General features: G+C 58.5%; 1 protein-coding gene across 8 annotated transcripts in view; it reads left to right on the top strand.

The window, feature by feature from the left end:
* Positions 1-6,872, top strand: part of BRD1 (bromodomain containing 1) — a 34,862-nt gene extending 27,990 nt beyond the window's left edge. For 7 of the 8 annotated variants that reach the window (XM_067698430.1, XM_067698431.1, XM_067698429.1 and 4 more), the window contains 5 exons: positions 3,365-3,500; positions 3,907-4,034; positions 4,351-4,460; positions 4,647-4,801; positions 5,434-6,872. In XM_067698430.1, coding sequence (XP_067554531.1) covers positions 3,365-3,500; positions 3,907-4,034; positions 4,351-4,460; positions 4,647-4,801; positions 5,434-5,617 — 713 coding nt within the window. In that variant the 3' untranslated portion in view covers positions 5,618-6,872. Of the gene's footprint in view, positions 1-3,364; positions 3,501-3,906; positions 4,035-4,350; positions 4,461-4,646; positions 4,802-5,433 lie in introns of those variants that run through there. The other variant, XR_010932708.1, reaches the window with a different exon arrangement.
* The last annotated feature ends 12,772 nt before the right edge of the window (positions 6,873-19,644 follow it).

The following is a 19,644-nucleotide window of genomic DNA, read 5'->3' as shown; positions in this document are numbered from 1 at the left end:
ACAGCAGCCCTCGGAGGAGCCGTGCCCCCCCCCCCCGCCCCTCTGTAAGTCAGCCAGAAGCCCGCAGGTGCCGGGGCGGCGCCCGTCCTCCAGCTGTCTGGGACCTGGCTGGGACGTCGCTCGGCCTCCCCGTGGATAGGGTGACGATGCAGAAGGAAGCCTTGGGCCGAGGTGCCTGGAGAGCGTGCTGCGTCCACAGATGACTCGCGTGGATAGAGCTTCTGACCCGCCCTCGGCCGGCACAGGACCGGTCTGAGATGACCAGGGGCTCTGGGTTGGGCGCTGGGCTCGGGAAGGACTGTGCAGGCCACACACGGTGCCGGACCACGTGGCATCAGCCCCGTGTCCCCTCGCTGTCTGCTGTTAGCGCCTCCTGGCTCCCGCCGGGCCCGCCCGCCCTCGCTTGTCTCTCCTCTGGCTTCTTCTCCTGCTCGTCCCGGGGCTCTCGGGGAGGCACAGTTCTGTCTCTGGTCGCCACGAGCGGACGTCTTGGCTGCGGGCCTGGGGGCGTCCCGTGCTGGGCGTCCTGGCGAGCCTTGCACGCTGCTGCGTCGTCTTGGAGCCGGTCTGGGCAAAAGCAGGGTGTTGGGATCTTACTTGATGTGCTTCTGTGTTTTTATTGAAAGGTGGAAAAACGCATAGAAAATGCAATTCTGTTGCCAACAGTAAAAATAAAATCTTGGAGCCAAAATAACAGGCATGCCCCCTGTTCCGACAGGCCAGCTGCAGTCCCTGTGCCCACTGGCCCTGGCACTGTGTCGTGTGAGGGGACCCCTTGCGTCCACACCGTGTGGTGGCAGGGGGCGCAGCCGCTCCTGTCGCTGTGCCTCTTGCTGGGCTGCCGTCCAGGAGGTCTTCACGGCCCGGCGAGGGCGTGGTGGGGTGGACCTCGGGTGCCCGGCACCCCTGTGGGAGCACCTGGAGGCTTCTTGCCACCCGGCAGGTGCGAGGCGTTCAGGATGGAGGTCGCTGCAGCCACTAATGACTCGCGTCTCGGGAGGCCTGGGGGCGCCTGGACGGCCTTGAGCTGCAGCTGGGCCGGGGCTCCCCGCTCGGCATGCCCTCCTTTGGGGCAGAGAAGGGAGTTTCGACTCCGGGGTGCCTCGTCTATCGCCCGAGGCGTCAGCCCTGATCCCCAGGGGCTCTGGGGGTGCAGCTCATGTCTGGGGGGCGTTGGCCGGTCCCTGAAGGCACTTTTCACCCGGCACTAACCTGGCTCTTGGAGGCACTGCGGGGGCACCTGTGTCTGCCTGTGGCTCTGGGCCCACTTCTGTGCAGACCTGTGACCCTGCCCTACTGAGTGGCATTTCAGGTCCCTGCAGGTCTCTGGGTGGCGTGGGGTGGCTTGCGGAGGCTGGCCCTGCTCTGGCCACGCGGCCTCGTGCCCTTGGGCTTGTCTGCTGCTCAGTGCGTGACACGGGGAAAACCATACGTGACTAGCTGGTCACCCTGGAGGCGTGTGTCCTCTTGTTTCCCAGCTGAGGACTCCCCACTTCTGGGTCTTCTCCCCTGGTGTCACTTGTCACCATGCGTGCCATGTGGGTGATGCCTGTGCCGTCTCCCGGGGACGACATGAGTGCAGGCTTGCTCGGTGCCCTGGAGCCGGGGCCGCTTTCCCCTCTCCTTTCTCCGTAGTCAGGAGGCCTGTCCTTCGTCTGACCTTCACCACGCGTGTCCTGTGACGGGCGCGCTGCCCTTCCTTTTGCCATTCCTGGCTGCCGCCTCCTGCCTTGGGGTGGGGGGGGTCGCGGATGGCAGGCCCCATGCACTGCTCGCCCCAGCTCTTCCCAGGCGCCGGGTACCTGTCACAGGCGGTGAGACTCCCCGTCACCTTCTAGGGCCCCTCTTCCTGCTCTGCCAGGAGAGGCGGATGGGCAGCCCGCTTTGCCGGCGGGAGGTTGGGCGCAGGGGGAGGCCGTCCACGCTGGCTGTGCTTGGAGCAGCTTGGTGGCTGCGTGACCTTGACCCCTGGGCTGTCGCCACACGGTGCGTCTGGACCTGGCCCAGTGTCGGGTGCTGTCCTGGGCCCTCCCCGGGGGGTACAGGTGGGATCTTGTAGCAGCGCTGGTGCTGGGCTTGCGCCTGCGTGAGCGTGGCCCCTCCTGGTGGACCTGGGCCCCACGGGCTGGGACCACCAGAAGCGGCCATGGTTCAGCCCCGCAGCCTTGGCCCAGCCGCTCTGTTTCATGGGCCTGCCTTCCTGAGGTGGTTTGGTCCAAGTTCTGAAAATGAGTGCAGCACCCGCCATTGCCTGCAGGTACAACGTGAATTAGGTTTGAAACGGAAAACGCTAAGCTTTTCCTGTAGCTAGTGGTGTCAGGTCTGACGGAGATGGAGCAGGACGTCTGACTGGCTCGCTTAGGGAGAGTTGGGGGCTCTGTTCTCTTCGGGAGCAGCAGAGCGCGCTCTGTTCCTGCATTTGTACTTGCTCGCGGATGTCTGTCTAGGTTTACTCACCTCCCTTTGTTTGCAGGAAAGTAACGTGAAGCAGATGAGAATCCCCTGTAATCTGGCTTAACTACTTCAAAAATTTTTTGAAAAAATGAATTTAAAAAATTTTGAAGCACGAGGAGTGGGATTCTTTTCTGGGGAAAAAACACGCCTTCCCTGCAGCCGCCGCACCCAGAGGGGCCGGGCTGGGCCTGGCAGCGCTGGACAAAGGCGGCAGCTCGCGGCCCCTTCTGACCTGGGGTGTCCTTCCTGCCTCCTGCTGGCGTCAGACTTTTTGGGGGCAGGATGTGTGGTTTGGCTTTGAGATTTGCCTCGATTGAAACACTTTTCAGGTGCTAAGGTGAAGCCGTTGGCTTGTTGGGCTGCTGGGGGGTTCTGGCCCCCTGGTGGCGCGTCCTCACCCGTGTGCCTTGGTGCTGGTGGTCTCGGTGGCGTCTGGACACAGGGCGCCCACGTGAACGAGACGCTTGTCTTGGATTTCAGGAGGTCGTGAGCGTTTTGGGGGGCTCCTGCTAGTGCTTTGTTTTGAAAGAAGGTTTTCCTTAGACATGGACGTGCTGATCCCCCAGAAGCCCGTGGCTCCCCTCCCCCCACCCCCCGGGGGCCCCCGCCCAGACTTGGGGCCTCTGTCGGCGGGCGTTGACCGTCCAGGAAGGAGTCGCAGGAGGCCCTCCTTGCCTTTGTGGGGCCTGTTTTTAAGAGCACCTTCTGGAGACCAGTGTGCCCTGACTTCGCCGTGCCTTGTCATCTCTGTTCGGTGCCCCCTGTGCCCCTGTCCCCGTGTTCTGAGCGTGCTGGGTGCTGGGGTGGGCAGGGCGCGATTGTCTGGCGTTGTCCCCGGTTTAGAGATGGTGGTGGTGCGGGCACCTGCCGCGGGGAGCTGAGCTCAGGGCCGCGTGCGCCTGTGTTGCAGGGCTCACCAATGGCTTTGGGGCCGCGAGGGGCGAGCAGGAGCTGGGCGGTGCCCCGGGGAGAACGGCCGCGCCCCGCCGCCGCTGCGCCTCCGAGTCCAGCGTCTCCTCCAGCAGCAGCCCGCTCTGCGACTCCAGGTGGGCCCCGCCCCGAGCCGCCCTCCCGCCCGCCCTCCCTCCGTCCCTCCCTCGGGGGCATTGTCTCTTCCGCAGTGATCTGCTTTGTAGAATTTCACCAGAAGTGGGAAGGCAAACCCCATAGAAGTCTAACTTGAGTGACGTCTATACTTGGTGTTTTCCTGCCGAGTCTTGCCTTTACCAAGTTGGTGGCTGGGAATTCCCTGGTGTCCAGTGGTTAGGACTCTCACTGCCGGGCCCGGGAGTGATCCCTGGTCGGGGAATTAAGATCCCACACGGTGGGGCCCAAAAAAAAAAAGGTGGCCAGCACGGCCCTGCCGTCTCCCTTCCCTCCTGACCCCTCCCCGCCTCCCCTCGTGCAGGGCCCGCGGCCGGGCTCTGATGGGCCCCTCTTTCCCTCTTGAAGCTTTAGCGCGCCCCCGTGCGGCCGGGGCAAGCCCGCCCTGGTCCGCAGGCACACGCTGGAGGACCGCAGCGCGCTGATTTCCTGCATCGAGAACGGGAACTACGCCAAGGCAGCCCGGATCGCGGCCGGTGCGTCCACGCCCGCCACCGTCTTGTGCGCGGAGTGGGAGATGCTGGGGACCTGGGGGCCGGAGGCCTTAGAGCTGGGGGAGGGGTGGGGTGCAGGGCGACTCGGAGTCGCGGCTTGAGGGCGGGTGCGGAGGCCCTAAGCACCACTGTGGGCGCTGGGCCGGCCTTCTGCCTCCCCCGGGCTCTCGCGCCCTCAGGCCGGGCCGGTCGCACCCCCAAGGCCCGTCTTGTCACCCTGGGGCGGCCTCAGCTGTGCAGCGTGTTGGGTCCTGGGGGCCCTGCCCTTCTCACTCCTTTCTCTCCCTCTTCTCCTCAGAAGTTGGTCAGAACAGCATGTGGATTTCAACTGACGCCGCGGCCTCCGTCCTCGAGCCCCTGAAGGTCGTGTGGGCCAAGTGCAGCGGCTACCCCTCGTACCCGGCCCTGGTGAGCCACGTGGCCGTGTCCCCGGGCCCTGGGGACAGGCGTCCTGTGACCACCTGCCGGGAGACGCACACGGGGGTGTCGGGGTGTGGGCAGAGTTCCTTGAGAACCCCCTCTCGTCGGGCCCTGGCCTGCTCCAGGGCACGGGGTGCGAGGGCTGCGCCGCGACCTCGTGTCCTCCCTCGGCAGATCATCGACCCCAAGATGCCGCGTGTGCCTGGCCACCACAACGGGGTCACCATCCCGGCGCCGCCGCTGGACGTGCTGAAGGTCGGCGAGCACATGCAGACCAAGGCGGACGAAAAGCTCTTCCTCGTCCTGTTCTTCGACAACAAGAGAAGCTGGTGAGTGCCCGCCGGGCCCTGGGTGGGTCCGTGTGGTCCCGACGGGCCTCCCACGGGCTCCCAGACACCTGTGCTCTGCCAGCGGATGCCCCTGCCTTGGCCCCCGACGGGCCGCGGTCCAGACCCTGACCTGAGTGCCCACGGGAACTGCCCCCCCGCCCTTCTGGCGCCGGGCTCGTCTGTCCTCCGCACTGTGGCCCTTTCTGTGCCCGAGGCTGCTCGGTGGGGAGCCGGCCGCAGTGTCCCGTGCGGCTGCATTGGGCTTGTGTGTCCTGCTGCCCCCTGACCCGGGCAACCCCCTTGCTGCATTCCCTGTGGCTCAGTGGGTCTTCCGGACCCGTGGCCCTGCCCTCCACTCCTTGCCGTGTGAGTGCACGTGTCGTGCGTGTGTCTGTGTGTGTGCGTGTGCCCCGTGGTGGCCACTCAGGTGTGGCGTGGACGGCCGAGGGCTGCAGCGGCCCCCCGGGAAGTGACGCTGATAGAGGAGGTGACCACTGATCCCGTGCTCGGGCGCTTTCCGCGATGCCGCTTGGCCTGAAGTGCCCGATGGCGTGGAGGCCGGGTGTGTGTGCGGTGGCCGAGGGGCAGGTTGACGCTTGCGCATCCTCACAGTGCATTCTCTTCCTTCAAAGGCAGTGGCTCCCGAAGTCCAAGATGGTTCCCCTTGGCATTGACGAGACGATAGACAAGTTGAAGATGATGGAGGGGAGGAACTCCAGCATCCGGAAGGCGGTGAGGATCGCCTTCGACCGCGCCATGAACCACCTGAGCCGCGTGCACGGGGAGCCGGCCAGTGACCTCAGCGACATAGACTGACGCGGCTGTGGCCTTGTCCATAGTGTCGATACGCTGTACATACTGTATATTGTTCACCACTTAACTTATTCTGATTTTTAGGTGTAGTTTAATTCTTTCTCCCAGGGAGGGGGAGGTTTTATTTCCCAGTTTTCTATGAAATCATCCCCGTCTGGGCGCTCTGTGAATGGCGTGGGCGCGTCCCCCGAGTGCAGCTCTGTGCCCCTCACGGGTCGCTCCAGAGGGCGCTGCCGGCCTCACTTTCTTTGATCTGTAGCTGTTTTTTGTTGTTTTTTTTTTAAAGACTTTTGAATGTTTAATAATTTTGTAAATCATGCTCTTTACACAGAGTACCACTTATTTAATAGACGGGATGTAAATTTACAATGACAAATGTGTATTTTAAGAAAGAAAATGACATTATTTTGAATGGTACTTTGTGGAAAGAGGTGGAGAATAAACTTATGCCGCGCGCATCACTTGCAAATCACCAAAAACACTCCGCCGCCCCCGTGAGGGCTGGGGCAGCGCCTCCTCTGGGCCTCGCCAGCCTCGCCCACGCGCCAGCCTCCGCCTGTCCGCGCCAGCCTCCCACGGGCGTGCCTCCCAGCGGATTATTTATTGTAGAAAGTGTATCATTTGCTTTATAACGAGAGATAAATTGGCAGAAGTATATTGATATGCGTTTTATACAGGACATAAAATCCGACTTGCTTCGGGAGCAGGATGTGTTGGTTGTTGTACAAATGACTCTGGCTGTGTTCTTTGATTTTGTAACTTGTAATCTTTTGTTTACGATGAGGGGCTTTCTGTAACTTGTTTTACTTTAGAACACTTTGGTAGCAATAGAAACTTTGGATACATTTTTGTATGGTACACGTGATGTATATAGAATTAGTACTTTATTTTTTATTTTTAAGAGGTAAAGCATTATGTTAGGGGAAAAGGTAGGGTGGGTTTCCAAAATGGCATTTTTTATATTAAAAAATAAAGTCAAGATTTGGACGGTGTGTCCCTTTCATTCCTACACCATTAGAATGCCGGGTGGGCGTGCAGCCTGGCGGCCGGGCCGGGGCTGGGCGAGGGTCCCTGCAGCCGAGGCACGCGACACATCTTCATCTCAAAGTGTCGCGGGATGTCATTATTTATTATTTTACCTAATCATATTTTTATTTTAAAATGGTAGTTTAAAATTTTTAAATGTTTTTTTTTCTTTTAAGTCTGCATCGTTTGTAACATCTCCATAGAAACTTGAAAATAAAACATCTTCCTTTGATAGTTTTGTCCCGTGTCTGACGGACGCTTTCTCTCTGCTGTGGTTCTGGGGTCCTCGAGGAAGGCCTGTTGGGGCCACGTCACTGCGGGCGAGGCCCCCGGCTGTGGTCGGAGAAGGGATGGGAGGGATGGAGGGACGGGGTCTTCACGCCGGAGCCTGGAGCTGCACTTGGGGCCTCCTCTGCCCCCACTGTCCCAAGTCACGGTCACGCTGAAGGTCGCGAGGGGCTGCCGCGGCCTGAGCTCTGCTGGCGGCGTCCTCTGGCGCCGAGTCCTGCTGCTGTGGTTTCCACGGAGCCCCGCCATCCTGGCCGCCAGGACGTGTCCGGGCTCGTTGGTGGGGCCTCCTGCGCGCTCAGCTCAGCCCGCCCTGCTGGAGCTGGCCCTTGCTGCCGCTCGGGCCCACTGGGCGGGCGTCCAGCCTGTCCCCGTTCGCCTGGGGCTTTGTGGTGTCAGCACCGAAGTCAGTGTCCCGGGAGCTCCTCACCCGTACCTGGGGCCCCTGCCAGTCCGGGGCAGCCCCAAGGAGCCCCCGTCTCAGAAGCTCACTCGACCCAGCACTGGCCGCCCAACCCCACCCAGGGCGTGGCTGTGCCGCGGCCCCAACCCCGAGCAGGGGCCTGGCAGGTGGGGCTGAGGGCGCCCCGCGTCCTTAGCAGGACCTCCTGGGTCCCACTGCCCTCTTGGATCCAGCCCCGGGGGCCCTGGGGCTCCTGGCTGTGGCTTCCTTCTTTCTTGGAGGGCCTCTGGGCAGGTGGGCAGAAGGGGCAGCTTCAGAGCGCAGGGGGGTCTGTAAGGGCAGCTGGGGGCGAGGACCCAGCAGGGACACTGGGGCGCCTCAGGCTGGAGCCCAGCCCCCCGGGAGGCCGGTGGTCTCTCCTCGAGACCTGCAGTTAGTCCCGTGTGACCCGCTGCCTGGGGCCCTGGCCCTGCAGACTTGAGGCCGCAGGGCTGGGGACTCTGGGGGACACTGGGGTCTTGTGGTCTGAGCAGTGGGGCCCAAGCCTCCGGAGTGCCCACGTGGCAGGCCTGCGTGGCCCCGGCATCCAGCTCCCAGCGCAGGGGCAGAACTACAGCCCGGCGCTGGGGCGTTTCGTGTCCAAGGCAGTGTAGACGGTGCTCATCGTGTGACTGGGGCTCCCGGCCCTGTCCCCCCAGGCAGGGTCCAACCACGCGGTGTGGCCTCCTCCCCAGTTCTGTGGGCGGCACTCAGGGTTTCCCCGAAGCAGACAGGGATCCTCACGTACCCCCAACAAGCCCTCTCTGGGGTCCCCCACCCCAGACGTGTCCTCTCGGTGTCCCCCTTCCAGGCGTGCTCTGCGGGTAGGGCAGACTCTCCACTCCTGGACCAGGTGGGTTTGGCTTCTTGGGGGATGGGGGGCAGAGGTCTCCCCCAAACCCTTTCCCCCAAACCAGGGGCTGGCCCCAGGCTGGGGAGGGACTGTCCACACACCCCTGCACCCCACAGACTTGTGGGGTCAGATCTTGCCACCCTTGCTCGGACCCCGGCCCCTCCTGGGACCCCCAGGGGAGCTCCCTTGCAGTGAGGTGAGGCCAGGAGACAAGATGAATGGGAAGTACCTGGGAGCATCACTTCCAGGAAATGTCCTCCATGTGGGAGGAGTTTCCTCCTGCTGGCTGGAATGTGGATGTGGCGGCTGGAACTGGAGCAGCCATTTTGGACCATGTGGAAGGCGGCAGAGCCACAGGCTTGATGGGGCTTGGGCCTTTGACGTAAGCACAGAGCTTTCCTGTTGTGAAATGCAATTCATATTTTATGGCAAGACAAAAAAAATTTGAACAATGTTTTTCTGCCCTTTGGCCCCCTGTCTCCCCCTTGCTGCGAGTTGTGTATCCGCATGTTGCATCGACCACACCTTCCCCACTGGCAGAAATGCCTGCTCAACCATAAAGAGCAGTATTCTCCCAGCGTCAACAAGACAACTCCTTAAAGATAAATTTCCTTCTCCATCTCCTAAGGGCCCGATGACGCGTAGATCGGGATTGTGTAAATTGTCAATAATACGTCATTTGATGTACAGCCCTCTGTCTCAAAAACCTTATATAACTGTGCCTTGACTTCTAGTGGGTGGAGCAGTTCTCAGAGCTTTCTGAGATGCTCCTCCCCAGGTTATAATCCTCAAATTTGGCTCGAATAAAATGTTCCATTTCTTTTGTAGATCGACCGATTAATTTTTCTTTATTTATTTACTTTTAATTTAATAATTTTGGCTGCATTGTGTCTTAGTTGCGGCGCGCAGGATCTTCACTGAGGCAGGCGGGATCTTTTCATTGTGGCACGCGGGGCTCTTCGCGGTGATGCGCGGGCTTCTCTCTAGTTGCAGCGCGTGGGCTCCAGGTTGCGTGGGCTCTGCAGTTGTGGCACGTGGGCTCTCTTGTTGTGGCGCGCGAGCTCAGTAGTTGTGGCGTGCGGGCTCAGTTGCCCCGCGGCATGTGGGATCTTAGTTCCCCGACCAGGGACCGAGCCTGCGTCCCCTGCATTGGCAGGCGGATTCTTATCCACTGCGCCACCAAGGAAGCCCTCGACTGATTAATTTTTTTTGTCGACACTACCAGGCCTGAAGATTTTTTTATGTGATGGGAACATTACCTTTTAAAGCCACAGCTGTTTTCTTTAGAGCAGGTAAATCTCATATCGGTCAAAATGAAATCATTAAAATTACAGAAAAAATCGTGGAGTGATTATTTACTACCGTGGAGTGAAGATGATCTTTTAAAATACGACACAGCCTCCAGAAACCACAAAAGAAAGTATCAACGTATTTAACAATGTAAACTTAAAAAGTTCATGTGGGCGTGGTCAAAAACATCCCATCACTCACAAGGTCAAAAGACCGATTCGGAAGAATATTTGCAACTCAAACCACAGAAAGAGGGCTCATTTCCTTAAGAAATAAAAGTCCTACAAATCAGTTTTAAAAAGACCACCAATAGGATAGAAAAAAATGGGCCAACAATGGACTCATTTCCCAGAAAAGTGAATACAAATGATTCTAAACATATTAAAAAATGCTTCATTTCACTCATAGTAATAGAAATGCAAAGTAAAACTGCTCCCTAGAGGCCATTTTTAAATTGTCAGGTTGGCAAAGAAAACAAAACCACAAGAAACGTCCAAGGGAGGGGGACGAGCCTTCTCAGACGCTGCTGGTGGGAGCGGCTGAGCTGATCCCCCTGGGGAGGAATCCACACCAGTCCTCAGACTAACGCCCTTTGACCCAGTGCTTCTACCTCTGGGCATTGATCCTTCAGTTATATTCTCACCAGCGTGACGTGACTCTGTCAGGTGGCAGCATTTTGGTAAAAGTGAAAGGTTAGAAACAACCTACATGTCTGTCCACAGGGGACTGCCAAGATCAACGGAGACACAGCACGCGGTGGAGTCCCCGGCAGCTGTCGCAGAGTGAGGAAGGGCTGTATAAACTGATGCGGAAAATCTTCGAAATAAAGTGTAAGAAGCAGAGCGGGGAAGAATGGGCAGGCTATGCCGCTGTTTGTGTCGAAGAGGGGACTTGCTTGCATTTGTGGGAACTGAGTGTGCCCAGAGCCAGGTGGCTGAGAGGGTCCCTCCAAGTGAGGCTGGCGGGGCCCAGCCTGGGGTCCCATGAAGGCTGTCGCGCAGCCGCGCCTGGTCTCCGTGTAAAAGGATGGGGATGCCGAGTGGACAGATGTGCTCCCCTGGGTGGCTGGGCAGCAGGGGCTGCAGGGAATCGGCCTCGGGTCGGGGGACACTGGGATGGCCCGGAGGGGCCTGGGCTGACTGGGGGCGGGGGGGAACTCCTCGGGGCACATCATGTTGCCTCCTCTACTCTCCCATACCAGCTGTTTATAACCCAGACGCTCACTTTACAAATGCATCATTTCAATAAAAACAAACTCGGCTGTGGTGTGGTCAAAACACTGACTGCTGCTGACTTACAGGGCTCAGCGTGGGCGCAATTTCATGGTTATCTCCGCCAGTTCACACACGAGACTTGTATTTAAAAATAAATGCTTTGATATCCTGGTGGAGTTATTTTCTTTGGTCTTAAAAAGCAATATACACAAAGATATTGAAAATTAAAAATTCATCAGTGCTCTGAGACTCCATCTGTGGCTCACCGAGACACAAGTGGTGATTTGTCAAGCTTGGGTGGGGGACTTGGCCCTTTGCTGCAGATTTGGGGAGAAACTACAGAGAGAGAGGCTCCCTGGGAAATCCATCTGACTGCGACCAGGCACCTGGGAGGGCTGGGCTCCCGTTCCCAGGACACAGAGTGGTGCTTCAGGCCCCAAGCAGGAAGCGGGTGCCCCGGCCCCTGGCTGCCTGCTGGCTGGTGTGGACAGACTCGGGGCCGTTATGCGCTTAAAATGTTCTTCTTGTCACTTTTAACGGGGTTCTGTTACCTTATTTCATTACAGTACTTCTGTTGCACATGAAGAGCATCTCTTGTGGTACCAGCTCCCAACCTGAAGCCCCAGACGCTCCAGGCCCACATACCTCCCTCCACCTGCTTGACCAGAAGAGGCCCCCCAGGGTGGAGGGAGACAGAGGTCCGAGGTCTGTGGCTACGTCCAGGGTGGTGGGGGGACCCTGTGCAAAGGGCCCTGGGCCGGGGGAGGGGCTGGCGGGGGCGGGAGGCCCAGGCCCTCCTGCTGGTATTAACAAAACAGCCCAAGTGGGAAAGTGGCGCTGCACCCCTCCCCCTGCCCCTCCGCCTCCACGCTGGCTCTGTGACCCCCCAGCCTCCGTGACCTGTCCCTGCGGTGGGTGTGGGGTCTCCGTCGGGTGACGGGCAAGGTCTGTGGACAGGCCGGTCCGTGCTGACCGCTCAGCCCGCAGAGTCAAGCCAGGAGTCGAGGCACCTCCGCGCCGCGCCCGGCTCAGCAGGAGAAGCTGCCCGAACCTTCGTCTCCCTCGAGGACTGCATTTCTGGCCTTTAAGTGATGGTTTGATGAATAAATAGTAGTCACATCTAAACTAAATATACACGCACACCAGTGTTGACTGTGTGTGTGTGTGTGTGTGTGTGTGTGTGTGTGTGTGTGTCGGTAAACTCGAGCCTGGCGTCTGGGCTTCTGCTCAGCTCTGTCGGCAGGGCTGAGGCTGCGGCCCTGGGGTGGGGACTGCAGGACGGACCTCTGCGCCCGGTTAGCACCGCTGGGGAGGGGCAGCCCGGCCCGTGGCTCCCGGGCAGTGGCATCTTCCTGGCGTTTGCTGACGACTCTGCGCTCGGCGGGAAGCTTTCTGCACATAAATCACCCTGTGTGATGTGCTGGCCGTGCCTGTTACAGCCGAGCGTCCTTAGAGAAGCAGCAGATTTGTTTCAATTGATACGTACAGATGCTCCGACTTCACTGGCTCACCCGGTGAATCGCGGCCTCTGTGCATATTAAACAGGCCGGAGCCAGGAAGGCGCTCCGAGCTGTGGGTGCGCCCGCCGGAGCTGGGCTCCCCGGGGCTGGGGGCTGCTGTGGACCCGGGGGCTTGGCACCGTGGGCTGGGGAGCGGCTGCTGGTTCCCTGCTTGGCTTCCCACCCCCGTTGGGAGCCTGACGTGCGCCTGTGGCCCAGGCCCCGGGTGCCCCCTGAGCAAGTCCTCCCCCACCGGGGCCTCCCCAGAGGCCTGCGAGCCCCACACCTGCCGCCCGCAGGGACGCCTGGCCAGGAGGGCTCCGCAGGGGAAGATGGACGGGCTCTGTGGACAGTGCTGGGAGGAGGGGGCCCTGGGGAGCTGGTGGCCTTCTGGGAGGGAGATGCGTCTGGCTTGCAAGCGGTAGGGGCCCCACCATGGTCCCCTCAGACCCGCCACCAGACCTCCTCTGTCCTTCCCCCAGAGACAGACCTCACTGCACGTCCCCTGGTCGGGCGCCGCTGGGCGTCAGCAGCCCTGCTGGGCACCACCCAGCTGCCCCTCCACTCCTGCCTGCCAGCCATGCCCCAGGGCCCCCTGGGGAAGCCCCCCGGCCCGGCCTCACTGGCCTCCTTGCTTTGCCTCCCTTCTCCCTTCAGCCTCCACCTCTGGCTCTTTCTCGAGCTTCCTGGCTGCCTCCCCTCCCCTCCCCTCCTCAGTGCCGTCCATTCCCTAGGGCCTTCCTTCATGCGTCCGCCTGGGTCCACAGATGTTTCCTGGGACCTGCTGTGTTCCAGGCTCTGTGTCGGACAAGAGATGGGTGAGAGCCTGCTGACTCCTGCCTGCCCCCCCACCCCCAAGGCAGGAGTTGGGCAGCGCCCAGAACAAGGGTGAGGAGTCACAGGTATGCTGGGCAGGCTGCCTGGAGGAGGTGTCTCATAGCACCACCTAGGATGGGGCGCTCCTGGGTGCACAGCAGGGAGGGGTCAGGAAATGGACCAGGTCAAGGGGGGTGGAGGGGCTGGGGTGGGTGGGGGAACCCCTCAGAGAGGCCCAGCAGGGCGGGAAGGCCACCTGGACAGGCAGGCGGGCCACCGTGCCAGCCGGGCAGTTGTGCATGTCAGGTGAAGCGGAGGCCGTGACGTGGCTGAACTGAGCTGTAGAGGAGGCCAGTCTGAGGCACCAGGCTGCGGACACAGTCCTGCCCCATGGGCTTCCCGGGCACAGGGGCTCAGAGGACACGCGGGTCGGCGCGGGGCAGGCGTCCCGAAGCCTTTGTTGTTTCTGAACAAGGGGCCTTTCCGTCTTGCAGGCTCTGCATGTTACGTGGCCAGTCCTCGGTGGAGGTCAGGCAAGTGCAGAGACCTGGGCACCTGGCAAGGGGCCGTGGGGCTGGGGCAGATGAAGAGGGGGAGGTGCTGGGCGTCCGTGCTCCAAGAACTGGGATGCACCCAGTGGGGTGACATCATCCGAGTTATGTGAAGCCCCAGGGGCTACGGCTCTAAAGGGCAGGGGCTTGGGGTGCCCAGGGCGGCTGCACCCGAGGGGTGCACAGGGCGGCCTCTGAGAGCTGGTCAGTCTTCTGTGGCCGCGCTGAGCGCAGGCGCGAGATCAGAGGGGACCTGGGGCACAGGGAAGGTCTTGTCCAGAGGGACCCGGGGACAGGCCACGGGAAGCAACAGCCCACCGCAGGCCCCCATCGGATGCCCCTGGGACGTGGGGTCAGGAGCCACGGGACCGCTGGCCCCTCAGACTGCTTTGCTTCCGGTCTTGCTGGGGGGCCGGGAGGCCAGAGACCTGCCTGAGAGCACCGCCTGCGTTCTGAGAGCTGGCCCTCCTGTGTGGGCGGCCAGGGCCCGTGTCCTGCCAGGGAGGTCCACGAGCGCCTTGTGGACCTTGGTTAGACGTGGTGATGGGGACCCTCCTTCACTCTCCTGTGCCCACAGCAGCCCCGACCCAGACAGTGGGGTTGGTGCGGCCCCCTCGGCTGACCTGGGCAGGCGGGCAGGAGGCCAGGCCCACCTTTGATGACCCCTGGCAGCTCCTGGCGTTTTGAGAAATTGGATTGTGAAAGGTGAGGTTCTGCTGGCTGGCTCCCGATAGATTCCTGAAAGTTAATTGAAAATAAAATGCACGATCTTTTCTTTTGATGAGAAAAGGCAGATTTAGCTGGAACTAATCAGCAATGGGGCTGGAGAAACTTGGAGACTGGAGAGGGAAAATAAAGTTTGAAGGCACGTGAAAAACATGGCAATTCTCACCAAACCACGTGCATTGTGAGTATTCATACCCGGGCTGCGAGGCACTGCCCCTCTCCAACACTGCCAGTTCCGGGGTCCGTTGTCATCACAACTCGTTACCGTGCCGTTTGCTTTTCCACTTATACTGACCGTCCCCAGGAAATTGGACTGGGAGCCTGGAGCTGGAGTCATTGGCCGGCTGGGGCGGGGGCCATGCACCCCAGCCTCGCAGGACCCCCACTGGCCCTGCTGCCCACCCACGCCTGTTGCTCTGCTCACAAGGATGGTCCTGAACCACTTCCTTCCCAAGAGGTCTCAGAACCGAGCTCGGCCCCCGGTGCTGTGGGCACGGTGCCACTGGTGATGTTGTCCCCTGGGCATTAGAGCCCCGGCCTGGGGGCCAGCTGTGCCAGCTGTCGTGCTATTGTGTCCTGCTGTGGAGCAAACCACCACAGCTCAGACCCCACACGTTTATTGTCATCCACAGTTTGTGCGGGAAGAGGTTGGCACGGCTGGGCACTCGGCTCAGGGCCCGCGCGGCCGCAGTGCTTCACGCCAGTCAAGCAGTTGGCACTGTCCAGCTTCTTCTCTGGCTGTGGGACTGTGGCTTCCTTTCCTGCTGGCTGTTGGCCAGAGGCCACTCTCGGGTCCTGGTGTGCAGTGGTCGTAATGCAGCTGCTTTGCCCCCTGATCCATCAGGATGGGGTTACCGTCCCACGTAAGGAAGTCATGCGCCCGTGGTCACGGGCACCCTCACTCGTATCATGTGCTCCTGCTCGGAAGCAAGTCATGGGTCCCGCCCACACTCACGGGGAGGGGACCACGCAAAGGGTGGACACCTGGACGTGGGAGGCCCAGGACCAGCCAGCGGCTGTCTGCCGGGACTCCGCAGGGGTCTGAGCCCCACAGCACATGCTGTGATGCTGTGCGTGCTTCCTGGGGAAGGGAAGTCTAGGCACCCCTCGCGGGGTTTGCCAAACTGGCCGGGACCTCGCCTCCCTCCCCTCTGTCCGGCCCCTTTTCCCTGACCTCCCAGACTCCCTGGGCCTTTGCTCTCCCCTCCTTGTCCCTGACCGTCTGGGCAAATGCAGATGTGTCTGCACCCAACAACAGAGCATCAAAACGGTGTGGCAAAAATCAATAGAAATGCAAGGAGAAATGGCCACATCCACAGATGTGATGGTAGGACATTGGGCTCCTGTCAGCAGTGGGCAGCTCCGGCCGGCAGACAGTTATAAAGATAGAGCTGAGCTCAACAGCGCCATCCATCGACTGCATCGAATTGACACCTACAGACCGCTCCGTCCAACAAAGCAGGATACACATTCTTCTCAAGCTCACACGGAACGTTCACCAAGACAGACCACATTCTGGGCCATAAAACACACCTTAACAAATTCAAAAGCCTGGTAATCAGATAAGGTATGCTCTCAGACCACAGTGGAATTAAACTAGAAATCAATAAGAGAAAGATAGCTGGATGGTTGCAAAATATCTGGAGAAGAGACAAGGCACAGGTCAAAGAAAAATCTCAAAAGAAATAGAAAAATATTATGAATTAAATGAAAATATAAGTGATCAAAATTGGTAGGATGCAGTGAAAGTCGTGCTTACAGGGAAATTTACAGAAGAATGCATACATTAGAAAAGAAGAAAAATCTGGAACCAATAATTAAGCTCTCACTTTAGGAAACTAGAAGAAGAAGAGCAAATTAAATACCTATTAAAGAAATCGAATTAACAATTAATAACCTTCCCGAACAGAGAGCACCAGGCCCAGATGGCTTCACTGGTGAATTCTACCAAGCACTGAAGGGAGAAATTATACCAATTCTCTACAAGCTGTTTCAGAAAATAGAAACAGAGGGAACATCTCGTAACTCATTCTATGAAGCTGCATCACGCTAATACCAAGACAAAGACATTAATTACAAGAAAAGGAAACTACAGACCAATATTTCCCATGAACATAAGATGCAAAAATTCTCAACAAAACATTAGCAAGTTGAATCCAACAGTGTATAAAAAGAATACACTGGGACGACAAACAAGTGGGAGTTGTTTCAGGTGTGCAATGTTGGCTCAACATTAAAAAATCAATTAACGTAACCCATCACACCAACAGGCTAAAGAACAGAAATCACACAATTGTATCAACAGATGCAAAAAAAGCATTCGATAAAATACAATACCCGTTCCTGATAACAATTCTCAGCAAAACAGGAATAGAGGGGACCTTCTTCAACTTGAACATCTACAAAAACCCTCACAGGGAACATCATACTCAATGGTGAAACACTAGATGCTTTCCCACTCATTTCTCATGGCTCAGTGAAGAGGCACCTCCTCCAGGCAGCCTTCTGGACTCCTCCCTCCCTCTCCTGAGTGAGGGGCCTCTTCTCTGGGGTCCACAGCTCCTGGTGCAATCTCGACTTGCCCCTCCACGTGTCTGCTGCTCCTCTACCTGTGAGCTCCTTGAGGGAAGGCACTGTTCCCAAGTCTGGCCGAGGGGCTGCATGGGTGAGCTGAAGCCAGGATGAAACAACACAAGGGGGGTGAGTAAATTCTGCAGTGACAGCCATCACTCCAGGAGCTTTTGGAGGGAGGAGCTGAATCTGGGTTAGGGGCACAGTTCAGAAGTTGGTCGACGGGTGTGGGGTGGGTGACTGAGAGCGTGACTGATAGCTGAGGTATGTGCAGAACCCAGGCCAGTGACTGACAGCCGGTCCCCAGTGGCTGTCACCTCCACTGTGTGGGCAACTGTGTGTGATGGACAGGTGGGTGGGACCACACCTCAGGGAGCTGGTGATCGACTCTTAGAGTGAGTTCTCAGAGGTGAGTGAGCAGTTACTTGGGAGTGTTTATGGCCCACCTGCCAGGCTAGAGCAGGCTTAGAACTCAGCAGTGTCATAATGAGCTCTGGGCAATCTCTGGTGATGTTGACTGTCAACTATCTATCCCTCTGTTTGTCCATCCATTTAGCCATCCATCTACCGACCCAACCACTCACCCAGCCATCCATCCATCCATCCATCCATCCATCCGTCCGTCCATCCACATGTCTAAGAAGCTCAATAAACTCCAAGCACATGAAGAAAATGACACCAGGTACGTTGCTTAAAACAAGTGCTAAGAGAAACTCCTAAATGCAGGTTGAGGAACAAAGATAAAAACGACAGCCGGTTTAGCCTCAGAAACTATGCAAGCCAGGAGGCGGTAGGTCAACATTGTTAAAGTATTGGAATAAAATACTGGAACTGAGGACTCTACAGTGAAAATATCTTACAAAATTGAAGGCAAAATAAAGACCTGACACTGGCAGACCGTGAGGTGTCAGTGTGAGCTGTCTGGATCGACCCTCCTCCCACCAGGGCCACCAGGCTTGCTGGCTGGCTGCTGCCTCCTGGTCCTGTCCCTCCCGTCTTCCTGAGTACCCAGCCGCCCACCACCCAGGACCCAGGCAGCCAGCTGGTCCTAACATTCCCAGCATCTCGGCTGCCTTCACGTGTGCCAGGCATGCTCCGTGCCTGTGCTTTCCGGGTTCTGGGGACGATCTGGGGTGCAAGCCAGTTAGCCACCTCTGGGCCAGGGGCACCGTGTGGAGCCCCTCCGCACCCCAGGGGCAGCCCTTTCGGGTTCAGAGGTTGCAGCTTCATCTGAGGACTTAGTCTCGATTCTTCTGCTTCTCGGTGTGAAACCCACCAGGTGAGCTTTGGGGCAAAAACTGAGGAGTGCTTGAGTGCCCGAGTCCCATCTGCTCCTCCAAGGACCTCCTGCCCGCTCAGCTACGGGGTCCGTGTTTGTGCCCGGCCCGCGTGGGGTACGCACGGTCCGGGGTGGTGAGACAGGAGGACGTCGGCAAGGCTCCTTGGGCACCAGCTTTATGGACGGTTTCCTTCTGGAGCCCTGATCACCACCCATCGTCTCCGTTGCTACCTGTCAGGCTAAAAGCCCAAATGTGCAACCCTCACATTTAAAATAGTCTAATAAGACTCTGGCTCTCAGGCCTTCCAAGACACACACTTAATCTGTGGTCCTTAGTCTCCGAGGACGTGGTGACATTTGCATCTCTTCGAGTTCACACCTGTCAGCCCTGCTCCATCACCAGGTGCGGCCTCAGCAGGGGCCCCGGGAGGCGCACTTGCCCAGTAGCTCACTTGTCCCCAGGAAAACGCTTTGAAGGGATTCTAAAACAATGTGTCTGACTCCATTTTAAATTAAAGCCCAATCAGCGGTCCCCATCCAACTTTGTAGACAAGCCTTTGTTTCTGTTTCTCGACACCTGTACAGCGATCACTGGTACAGAACGGTGCTCAGCCGTCCTTGTCTGAAAACTTAAATTGCCCCCTTCAAACACACTGTCATCCTAAGTGATCCAGCCGTGCTGGGGGGCGGCCCGAGGGAAGCTGGGGGGCTCAGCAGCTGTGCTCACTGCTCAGCAGGCTTGTGTGTGTGGGGGAGGCTCCCCGCAGCCCACTCAGGGCCACGTGGCATCATGGGGTCCTTCTGAGTCCCGCGGCTGGGCCCATTGGTGGGGGTCCTCTAGGACCAGGAGGAGGCTCAGCCCTGTGGGGCATCTGCAGCCCAGCCCCCTCCCCACTCTGTCCCCCGTCCCCTGGGGGCTCCAAGGCCCCCGCCCTCTGGGGCCTCCTCGTGGTCTGTGCAGCCGTCAGAAGCCACCCCCTGAGCACTCGCTGTGCAGCCTCTCCCGGGGCCCAGGACAGCCCAGGAGTCCTCGAGGACCGGCCCTTCGAGGGCACTCCTGCCCCACTGCCATCTGGATTCTGCAGACACACATTAATCACCTACTGTGCGAACAGGGTGGAGCGTCTCTGAGCTCTGTTTAGGCCCCCTGGGATCTGAGAATGTTATTCTGTCGCAAGGGCTGTCTACCATCCCATGTGGGTTTCCTGGAACAAACTAAAATTGCTCAGGGTCTATATATTTAAGGAGGATTTTCTTAATTGCAATGCATATGCAGTGACTTTTATTAATAAAAATAAATTTTGCTTAAAAGCAAGAAAATACATTAAACAATATTTAGAGTCTTGAATTTATGTGAAGTAGTTGATCTAAAAATAAATGAGAGAAGAAAGTCGGGGTGAATCCTTCAGGGAGGACAGCGTTTTCCCAAGTGGAAAGTTGGGGGGGCCCTCTGCGCCTGGACCCCTTACGTGGGC

Source organism: Pseudorca crassidens, chromosome 11 (genome assembly GCF_039906515.1).
Source record: "Pseudorca crassidens isolate mPseCra1 chromosome 11, mPseCra1.hap1, whole genome shotgun sequence".
Lineage (NCBI taxonomy): Eukaryota > Metazoa > Chordata > Mammalia > Artiodactyla > Delphinidae > Pseudorca > Pseudorca crassidens.
Note: the sequence above shows the minus strand (reverse complement) of the source record. Positions and strands in the feature narration are given on the sequence as shown.